Source organism: Tetranychus urticae, chromosome 2 (genome assembly GCF_039701765.1).
Source record: "Tetranychus urticae isolate SD_2017Ah chromosome 2, NJAU_TeUrti_SD_1.0, whole genome shotgun sequence".
Classification (NCBI taxonomy): Eukaryota; Metazoa; Arthropoda; class Arachnida; order Trombidiformes; family Tetranychidae; genus Tetranychus; species Tetranychus urticae.
In genome coordinates this window covers 23,223,598-23,234,743 of record NC_142959.1, presented here as the reverse complement: position 1 = coordinate 23,234,743, position 11,146 = coordinate 23,223,598, and the positions used below count along the sequence as shown (strand labels likewise).

Genomic DNA, 11,146 nt, shown 5'->3' with positions numbered 1-11,146 from the left:
AATCATTTTTTCAGGTCCGAAAACCTTTCTAAATGTAATAAAAATAGAGTAAAAAATTTCGAAAACTTGCATGCTTTCGTAAAAATTGGTCTTTCGACTTCAATTAACTCGTGATCCGAAAGTTCCGAAACAGGAGACGTTAACCCTATGCATAATTTTTTCTGCTCTATCGAATGTCTATGGTCTCGAACCGAAATTATTGAGACACCTGAGACGTATCCCTCGTTAGAAATGAACAGACATTTCCGAGAAAATAAACATAGATGATGCGTACCTAAAAGTTTAGAGATAAATTGTACTAAAATAATCACAATCATATAGTAAATTTATTCATTCATTATGTGAAATATAAGTAAATTTTAATCAACTGGTTAGATATTAGTTATCGATAAAATGAATGTAGATGGTTTTATCAAATATTTTCAATCATACAATAACAATATCATCATAAATAATCATTACAACACAATGGACAACACAAAATTACTAGGAATTCTGCGGTGTAAAATCAGTGTAAATGATAATTTAGCACTATTTAAAGCATTTCATTTTGATCATTTTGTATTACTTCAAAGTTAAAGTGTCATTTAGAATCAACAAAAAAATAAATCGACTCAACATGAATGCAAAGATCTTGTTTGCTTTTGTTTTAGCTGTTAACATTTGTATCATCACTGCAACTGCTCAAGGTATTTATGATTATTTTCTGATTCTACCGAATTAATTCATTAAAAAATTGTGTTTGTGCTTTCAGTGTACAGCTATTCAGTGTCTGTTAAAACGGCCGATAAAGAATTCAGCAGTCATGATGGTAAAATCAAAATTTCAGTTCTCAGCTCTGATAGCGTAAAGACTTCACAAGAAGACTTCGTATTGACTCCAAAGTAAGTTCATTTTATTTCATATCTTAATGCTTTGCTAACAAACTTGAAATCATTTTCCTTCAGTGATATTGAAATCAAAAAAGACGAAACTTATAACTATGCAATACCACTGATTGCTCCATTGGAAAACATTACATCGGTTTACCTTCGATGGACTCTGGCCTCACCATACAATCCCTACTATGCAATCAAAAAGCCAAAAATATATTTCGACTCAGTTACTCTTGTCTCTACATACATTGTACCTTTCATACAGTGAGTATCATCTATTCAATTGATTGAAGACTATTATTGTTTTGTTTATGCAAGTTGCTAATCATAATTAATTGTTCAATTGCTCTTACAGTCAGATTGGATCGAAAAATCGCAAGTTTTGTCCGGAAACTATTCCGATCGGTATCGAACATGCGGATGGAGCTACTTTCAATCCTTGTACTTGAAGCAAGCTATGAAAGTTTTAAAAAGAAGATTCAAATATCTATGATTAAATAAATTATAAAAGCAAAATAATTCTCTATTTTATTATTGTGATAAATATTCACTCGCTAGTTCAATTCTTTATGAGAGTAAATATAAGTCAGATTTTACCAATGGTTACGACTTTTGCTTTGACACGATGAACTCGGTGCAGATAGTTATATCCGTATAGATAGTATTTAAATGGTTTGCAAGTATTTTTATTCCTTGAATTTGAAAATAGCGTGAAAAAACTTTAATAATGGAATTATAATAGCTAGAAAGGGAAGTGCGATCATTTTCGATTTTTTTCGAGTTTATATTGTAGAGGACGAAAAATAATTAGACATGTAATTTGCTTTTTGCCGGTGCGCGGTTATTGGTATTTAGGCTCTTTTAATTAAAGATATGAATGAATTCCAGTCACTGAGAAGCAAGTAAAACAGTGAAAAGCAGAAAAATGAAAATCTTATTATTAATTGTCTGATTGTCTGAGCGAAGCGAAGACATATGAGGTGAAAATGAGAATTTTTGTTCGACGATAACTCAAAAATAAAAATCACGATTTTGACGAAATCTTCAGAATAGCTTGCTATAAGGATCGAAATTTACTGTATAGTTTTTGGGTGAAGATTGGCCCAGTCCCAAAATTTGGGGGTACTTTCTATCAATAGAGGGCGCCAAAACAATTGTCACTTTATGCATGAATTGACACAATTGGGCAAAAATTAATTTCTTTCAAATTTAGACTGTTAATTTGTAGGGACATAAAACCTGAGTCCATTTGTGCGATTCAAAAATTTCTCTGATCCGCAGTTTTTGAGAAAATCGAGTTTAAAGTTGAAAATTCGATCGCCTTTGTTCAATTATAAAAGTTATGTAAAAGTGAATGGTGTAACTTTTGATGGTCAACCAGAAAATACACTTATTTTGAGTGCTACTACTTCCATAATTGAACAAAGGCGATCGAAGTTTCAACTTTGGCCTCGATTCTATCAATCGGAGAATTTATTTAATAACTCTAATGTACTAAATTTTATTTCTCTACAAACCTACCAAGACTCAAAACTTAAATCGGATGCTCGACTTTTTGCCTGCACTCTTTTTAAATAAGAACGTCTTTCGATAAAATCAACACATCAAATTAAAAATATTTGAAATTGCATATCAAAAGCTCAGGCTACACTGTTTGCAGTAAATCTAGTAATTATAATCTTATTATTATTAATAAAAATTGTGAATCACTTTTCAGTGACTTCAATAGATTTGTTGATTGGTGAAGTCTAAACTGTAAATATTCAATTTTTCACTGTGATTGATAAATTGCATTGATCATTATCTACAGATTTAATCTCAATCAATGAGGATAAGGATTTAAAAAGCTTTCTGACTTTGTCTGATGATTCTTGTGAGATTCGTTGATATCAGAGTTATTATCATCTGAGCTTGTTGGTTCATCTTCAGTTTCCGCGCATTGACCATAAAATAATGAACTCAAATCCATGTCATTGAGACAAGCGTTCTTCCTCATTTCACATTCACCAATCATTCACCGATCAATCACCAACTAACTCATTCAAATAAACGTTATGCTAATAATACAGTAAGATCCCAGATAATGAGAGTAATGTGGAATAGCTTATTTTTACTACCATCGGGCAGCTTATTTCATGATTTTCAATCTCCCTTAATAGATCGAATTTTATCGTAAATCTTAGTTGAAAACATTTCGTGAGTTTTAATTAGATTAATACTTTACGAAAGAAATTCGTATCATATCAATTGAAAATAAATAAATCAAAATGAAATTTGATGAAATCCAAATTGAATTACATCCTCAATTAAGGATCGTTGATAAATTTATCTCATTATGTGAGACTCATTATCTGGGATCTTACTGTAATAGAAATTCATTTATTCGCTTTTCTCCTCCTCCTACACCTCCACAAGTAACTCAATATCTCAAAGCTACAGAAGCTCAATGCAAATGATAAGTTAGCGACAATTGTAACTGTTTGAAACTTTATGAGTCCTCAGCTCATCGTTATCAATGGACTTCTTATGAAGTGATAGAATTGTTGCGGGGATATCTCGAAAGAGAAGCACTGAATTTCTATCTCGATTGTCGAATAGAACCAGACTTGACAACTCTTAAAATAAATTGATCATTCGTTTTGAGGTTAAAGAGTTCATCCTATCGTTGACCCTGATCAACTCAAATACAATCAAACTTCAGGTATTGAAGATTATTTTTAAACTAAAAGAAGATTAGCTCGTCTATCTTTCAGGCAGTAGCATTGATGATCCAACATATTAGTGATGAATTAAAAAGATGTGCAATCGAACATCATCAAAAGCTTATTGCGAATTTCATGCGGTTGCTAAAACTGCTGAAAAATAATTGCCAAGCAATATAAAAATTATTCCCGAGTTAATTTCAGGTTATTTTTCAAAAATGAATAAAAGAAAAACTCTAACCCAATCACCGTAAATCAAACCAAGAAATCACCAAAAGGAGCTTGTTACAGGTGTGATAACCAGGGCAAGCCAAACCAGTTGCATTGAGTCAATGATTATCTACTAAAGAAGGATAAGCAGAAGCTTCTTCATAACTATTATTTTTTCTCAATATTTAGTAATGCAACAAATAAGATGAAACATATTTTAGTACTCAGCACGGAAACGGAAATGACCCCAAAAACGCCACCCCTATCATGCATGATTAATTTCAAGTTAAACTGAATTCACGGCCCATTGTGTTTAAAACGGCTTTTCTCACTTGAATTGCCCGCTTATGCAGGTCAACTCGCGGCCATTTCACTAAACGACTGCTTTAACTTTGTGTTGATTCAATAATTTAAATACCGTCTTTTGTGCATCAAAGCCAACAAATAGAGTTAATAATGTTTCAATTGCTCAAGTTAAACGCTATTTTAATGGTTTCAGGTAAATTTCACCCATTTTGTCCCCTACCCAAACTAATAAATGTTTCCTTCTACATAGTCAACAACCACACAGAACCACCAATAACATCAAGGACCAGGGCTCAGTCTAGATCACCGAGGTTAACCATCGAAGAGACACCACATATTGATGTTATCAATGCAAGTAATGAAAACAATCAAGAGACAGATGGTGATAATGGTGAATTAATGGAAATATTCAAAGTAATGGAACCAACCAAGAGAGAAATGCTGAAAATGGTGATTCCAATGGAAACAATGTTGATATTGAAGGTGATGATAGTGATGGAGATAGTAGTTCAAGTGAAGTTGATGATACTCGCATGAGTAAGTAATCTTTTTTTCACCATTATAATAGTTATTATAACCATCCATACCTAATTAATTTTGTTTTTTATTCTTATAGCTAGATCCAGATCTGCCCACACTCCGATATTAACAAATATTCTACCCGTTTGCTCAGCATGGGAAGTTGAAAAAATAGAAGGATACCATGTGGACAAAAAGGGTAACACTCTGGTACGATTTAGATAACCTGCATACTGGGCACCTCTAGCAACCTTCACAATCAATGTCATTCAAGTTCACTCCATGATTTGCCCTCTATTTTTCCGAGCGTGCAAAATTTTTCAGATCAGCTAGTGTCTGTAAGATGTTCATAACTCATGCTACATTAAGTTAATCTGCATGTGAGAGAGTAATTTTGAAGTTTTGGAGCAAATTTTCTGAGAAATAAGGATTAAATTAACTAAATTGAATGAGAGTAGAGCTTTGGACCCGTGCTAAAATTATAAATATAGATGTTTATAACTAACTAATTAGGAATAAGAAAATGCATATAAGTTCATGAAAATTGTTTTTAGGGCCCTTTTTTCTGTATATCTAGTTTTCATTTTAGTATTAGTCATATTGTGTGAATTATTTGTCTAACTGTTGTAAAAAATCTGCGTTTAATTTTAAAACTAAATCATGCCTCGTGGAACTGAATTAAGGGAATTTGAAAAAGGCCAAATCAATGCTCTACATTCACAAGGTCTATCTCTGAGAAAAATTGCTGCTGAAATTGGTCGAAACGGAGAATTGGAGAAACCTACATTGACTGATGTTCACAGACGAACGGATGGAATTCGTTTTGATTCATATAACATGGACTGATCAGTGGCTAAGTGTTATTTTATCTGATAAAATTACAATCTTGACGGGCCCGATAGATCAAGATGCTATGGGCATAAAATTGATACCCCGGAAAGAGTGTTCTCAAAGCGAAATTTCGGTGGCGGAACTGTGATGGTCTGGGGTGCATTTAGTTTCAATGGTGTTCTACCCATAGTTAGAATTACACCATCAGTGAATTCAAAGGATTATATCGAAGTGATGCAACAAAATTCTTTACCTTATGCCCGAAATAATGCTGGGAGTGAATACATTTTTCAGCAAGATAATGCCCGTATTCATGTTTCTAGGGAATCGAAAGAGCTTTTCACGAGAAATTCAGTGAAATTACCCGTACCTGACTTGCCTGTAGCCCTGTAGCAATAAATGGAAAAAATAAGTGTATCTATAATTATGAGAAGGAGGTTGCTAAAATTCAAAATAGCTTAGTCCTCATGTTTGCTCGCAATTGAATAATGTAACTAACTTGCAAGACATGGAGAAAGCCTGAAAGAAAAATTGAACTGTTGCTAATGATTGAAAACTTGCATCTAAAAATGATCATATTAGTTTAGCAATTAGATATTACTCACTCTGATTAGGGCCTGCGTGGGAAAAAGCGTAGTGACTGGTCTGAAATAGATTGTTGGTTTTTTGATTGCATTGATTGACTCGCTAGTTCAACGTTCAATCCTTGATGAGGGTAAATATAAGTTTGATTTTACCAATTATTAATACTTTTGCTACGATACGATGAACTCGTTCGCAAATATATCCGCGTATTTAAATCATTTGCAAGTATTTTTGTTCCTTGAATTTGCAAATAGCTTTTAGATGAACTTCAAGCGAACAGCGTGAAAGACTTTAAATAATTGATATCACTAAGAATATTTTATAAGAATAGAATAATGAGATTAGGGTTGAAAAATTAAAATCTGACTTCACCTTTTATTAATACATTTCATTTCAATTACAGTGCTCTAAGTTTTGGTCTTTTTGACACTAGAGTTGCTCGGTTACGGTTTCAATACCGATTATCATCGATAATTTCTATTGAATAGATTATCGATAAATTGCTCACGGTTTCGGTATCTCAATCTTAATGGATACTTGGAGAAGATACTTGCTACTCTTTCAGACGACTCACATAAGATATTGTTTAAAGTAAAATGGTTTTTGACTGTTGAATGTTTCTTCGTATTTCTACTTTTTTTACTTGTATTTCCAATTCTTTCACTTGTATTTCAAATATGTCGAGGAAAAATAGCCCAGTATGGCAACACTTCAATTGTGAAGGAGAAATAAAAAGGTGTTAACAAAAGGTGTTAACAAAAGTGTTATTGCCGACAAAAATACATCAAATTTGATCGCCCATTTGCGAGTGAACCACAAGAATGAGTACTCTGAACTCTTTTCTCACCATGAGTCTTCTGATCAACCCAAGATTGATGAGACTATTTCGGACATTGCAAATTTTGAAAGTAAGTAGTTTTGGTATTATTTTTGATGTACAATAATTGTATACTATTAACAAATATGTTTTTTTTCTTGCAGGCAATGGAGATAGGATCGATAATACATTACTTTGGTTGATTGTCAAAAGAAATTTACCCTTTAATTTCGTGCAAAGTAATGAATTTATACGACTTTGTCAAGCTTTAAATAGAAGATATAAACCACCTAAAAGGACCAGATTGATGAATATGCTTCAGACTTTGTATCAATCAAAATTGGATCAAGCGAAGTCGTTTTTTGAAATGATTAAATGGTTTTGTATTACAACAGACTCCTGGAAAGATACAAAAAACCAGTGCTCATATATTGCCATCATAGTACATTTTATTGATAATTATAAACCAGGATGTATTTGTTTAAAAGCCAATCCACTGAACAGTGTTTCAATGACATCCGATGTTATAAAAAATATAATCAATGAAACTTTAACTGAATTTAATTTGGATTCTTCGAAATTAGTAGCTATTGTGACTGATGGTGGAAGTAATTTTGTATCTGCTGCTAATGGACTTTTTAAACATATTCATTGCTGTGCTCATCTTTTGAATCTAGTTATTGTCGACTTACTCAAAGAATCGAAAGAAGCATGTTAGCTTATTTCCAAAGTCAGGAATATTGTTACAGTTTTCAAAAAAAGTTCAACTTTAATGAAAGAATTATTTAATGAACAGAAAAGAGAAAATGGTGATGAATTCATTGAAACTTAAACAAGATATTGAGACACGTTGGAATTCTGAGTTCTTGATGATAAAAAGATATCTTAAGCTCAATTTGGAAATCTCATCAGTTTTAAGGAAAAACAATATGCGGAGAGATGATCTCACTGACGATGAATTAATTTTCTTGGAAGATTTATCTAAAGTATTAGAGCCAATATTTGAAATGACTGAAGATATATCTGGTTCAAATTACATAACTATTTCACGGATTATTCCATTGTTGTCTTTAGTGAAAACGAAAGTAACTAGAACAAGAGTAGTTCATCAATTGGCCAAAAAGTTCCAACAAAGCTTGCTTAATTGTTTGAACCGTCGTTTCGAAGACTTTGAGGATAACGATTTTTTTGCTTATGCAACCTTACTGGATCCACGATTTAAAAAATTAGTTTTCGAATCTACTTCAGCTTGTAGTCGAAAAGTTACTGACCTATCGTTATCTTTAGGTGATCAGCGTCAGTCTAAGTCAGCGTCCAGTTATGCAAACTTGTGAACAGGGTTTATGGGCAGTTCATGATAGTCGTGTCAATAGACTTTCTAAACCTTTGTCTGGTGCAAGTCATGGGTTAAAACATTTTCTCGAATCAGATGTTGTGCCCCGTGAATCTGATCCACTGGAATTTTGGAAAAATACTAAGAATAACTGGCCTCAATTACACAATTTATTTCTTAAACATAGTGTTGTTCAATCAACTTCAGGGCCATCTGAACGTGTTTTTTCAAAGACAGGGCTAATTATCACAGAATTGAGAAGCCAGATCAAACCTAAACATGTTGATATGTTATGTTTCTTGAGCTCATTGCCTGATTTCTTTCGTTAAATTTTAATAAATTTTCGGTTTCGGTTTCGATAATCTAAATAATCGGTAATTTTTTTGGATATCGATATTTTTTTACGGTTTCGGTATTATTCGGTTGATAATTTTTCTCAATACCGAACAACTCTATTTGACACAATTCAACTCAACATTGTAATCCAAAAAAACAACTTTGATACATAAATTAAATGAAAATTGATGAACAAATTTTGTTGATTGGTGAAGTCTAAATTGTAAATATTCAATTGTTCACTGTGATTGATAAATTGCATTGATCACTATCTACAGATTTAATCTCAATCTGTCGTCGACATGATTCTTCTTACAGGGAACATTAATACATTTCATTTCAATTACATAGCTCTAAGTTTTGGTCTTTTTGACACAATTTAACTCAACATTGTACACTAGTAGTTAGGGTTAAGTTATGAAAATTTTATTGAAAATTTCACGTAGTTACAGGAATAGGGATACCGATCTCCCAAACGGTTACACTCGGTAAGAAGAGAGTAACCCGCGTATGTACTCAAGTTGCATCGCTAGATGGTATGGACAACCATCAAAAAGAGGGAAATACAAGAGTTACAATGTTTAGGACAGTTACATATGAGTATGGTGTTTACAATAAGTGTTTTGTATCAAGGTGTATTACAACAAAAGGCAAAATCAAAAAAAAAATTACAATGAATGAATTCAATTCAATTCCCCCCTTTCCAAAAAAAATTGTTGAAACGTATGGGACAAAACGAAAGGATTAAAGTGTTATTATGAAGTACCGGTTTAAGACAGAATAATCATATTATCATAGATGTATCTTGTTTGCAAATATATAGATATCGTGAGTCCTGAAGTAAAGCGTAAAGTGAGTTGATGTTGCCTGGTGAAAAGAAGTAGAAGAGTAATTGTTGTCAATTGAATTCAATTCAGAATTTAGTTTTCGTATAGTTTATATATTTCAGTTTAATTATGAGAGATTAAAATAATCTCATATTTGAATTTTGAGGGAGCATTAAGCTCTCATATTTTAATTTTATTTTTGGTCAAAAAGGAATTTCAAGAAATTCTCTTTTAAAAACGTGATGGGATAGGTGGGAGACTTACCATGATTTAATTGTTTAAATGAACAGCTAATTCAACTCAATTTAATTTCCTTGGGTCACCAGGGTTTTCGCACAAATGAATTTCAAAAAACAAACAGACTTTTACAATTATAATCACAATTAATCTAATTCAAAAATTGGAGATTTTTTTCATAGTCGCCATCTAACAAGAAATAAAAGTACCTTTAAGATCGAACTTAATTTTTTAGATTTTTTATTGTTTAGTGTCTCTTAAAACGGTAAATGCTCGAGATGGCGACACTTAAAAATTAAATTAAGTCTGACCCTTTTTTGTTAACTTAACCCTGACTACTAGTGTAATGGAGTTTGATTATACTTAGAAATGAACAGACATTTCCGAGAAATAAACATAGATGATGCGTACCTAAAAGTTTAGAGATAAATTGTACTAAAATAATCACAATCATATATCAAATTTATTCATTCATTATGTGAAATATAAGTAAATTTTAATCAACTGGTTAGATATTAGTTATCGATAAAATGAATGTAGATGGTTTTATCAAATATTTTCAATCATACAATAACAATATCATCATAAATAATCATTACAACACAATGGACAACACAAAATTACTAGGAATTCTGCGGTGTAAAATCAGTGTAAATGATAATTTAGCACTATTTAAAGCATTTCATTTTGATCATTTTGTATTACTTCAAAGTTAAAGTGTCATTTAGAATCAACAAAAAAATAAATCGACTCAACATGAATGCAAAGATCTTGTTTGCTTTTGTTTTAGCTGTTAACATTTGTATCATCACTGCAACTGCTCAAGGTATTTATGATTATTTTCTGATTCTACCGAATTAATTCATTAAAAAATTGTGTTTGTGCTTTCAGTGTACAGCTATTCAGTGTCTGTTAAAACGGCCGATAAAGAATTCAGCAGTCATGATGGTAAAATCAAAATTTCAGTTCTCAGCTCTGATAGCGTAAAGACTTCACAAGAAGACTTCGTATTGACTCCAAAGTAAGTTCATTTTATTTCATATCTTAATGCTTTGCTAACAAACTTGAAATCATTTTCCTTCAGTGATATTGAAATCAAAAAAGACGAAACTTATAACTATGCAATACCACTGATTGCTCCATTGGAAAACATTACATCGGTTTACCTTCGATGGACTCTGGCCTCACCATACAATCCCTACTATGCAATCAAAAAGCCAAAAATATATTTCGACTCAGTTACTCTTGTCTCTACATACATTGTACCTTTCATACAGTGAGTATCATCTATTCAATTGATTGAAGACTATTATTGTTTTGTTTATGCAAGTTGCTAATCATAATTAATTGTTCAATTGCTCTTACAGTCAGATTGGATCGAAAAATCGCAAGTTTTGTCCGGAAACTATTCCGATCGGTATCGAACATGCGGATGGAGCTACTTTCAATCCTTGTACTTGAAGCAAGCTATGAAAGTTTTAAAAAGAAGATTCAAATATCTATGATTAAATAAATTATAAAAGCAAAATAATTCTCTATTTTATTATTGTGATAGATATTCACTCGCT

At 32.0% G+C, this 11,146-nt stretch overlaps 2 protein-coding genes across 2 annotated transcripts; both read left to right on the top strand.

Annotated features, from left to right (window-relative positions):
* Window positions 1-527: 527 nt before the first annotated feature.
* LOC149094152 (uncharacterized) lies at window positions 528-1,394 on the top strand. The gene is made up of 4 exons (XM_089267029.1): window positions 528-689; window positions 755-884; window positions 948-1,139; window positions 1,231-1,394. The coding sequence occupies exons 1-4, from the start codon at window positions 620-622 to the stop codon at window positions 1,322-1,324; spliced, it is 486 nt and encodes a 161-aa protein (XP_089123155.1). The 5' UTR covers window positions 528-619; the 3' UTR covers window positions 1,325-1,394.
* Window positions 1,395-10,242: 8,848 nt separating this feature from the next.
* LOC107367447 (uncharacterized) lies at window positions 10,243-11,109 on the top strand. The gene is made up of 4 exons (XM_015935142.3): window positions 10,243-10,404; window positions 10,470-10,599; window positions 10,663-10,854; window positions 10,946-11,109. The coding sequence occupies exons 1-4, from the start codon at window positions 10,335-10,337 to the stop codon at window positions 11,037-11,039; spliced, it is 486 nt and encodes a 161-aa protein (XP_015790628.1). The 5' UTR covers window positions 10,243-10,334; the 3' UTR covers window positions 11,040-11,109.
* Window positions 11,110-11,146: the final 37 nt, after the last annotated feature.

Bases quoted from the DNA above. Each gene is read 5' to 3' on its own strand.
- LOC149094152 (XM_089267029.1), top strand. From the start codon at position 620: ATGAATGCAAAGATCTTGTTTGCTTTTGTTTTAGCTGTTAACATTTGT. The intron at 690-754 runs GTATTTATGATT...TTGTGCTTTCAG, and splicing joins CATCACTGCAACTGCTCAAG to TGTACAGCTATTCAGTGTCT. The intron at 885-947 runs GTAAGTTCATTT...ATTTTCCTTCAG, and splicing joins GACTTCGTATTGACTCCAAA to TGATATTGAAATCAAAAAAG.
- LOC107367447 (XM_015935142.3), top strand. From the start codon at position 10,335: ATGAATGCAAAGATCTTGTTTGCTTTTGTTTTAGCTGTTAACATTTGT. The intron at 10,405-10,469 runs GTATTTATGATT...TTGTGCTTTCAG, and splicing joins CATCACTGCAACTGCTCAAG to TGTACAGCTATTCAGTGTCT. The intron at 10,855-10,945 runs GTGAGTATCATC...TTGCTCTTACAG, and splicing joins TACATTGTACCTTTCATACA to TCAGATTGGATCGAAAAATC.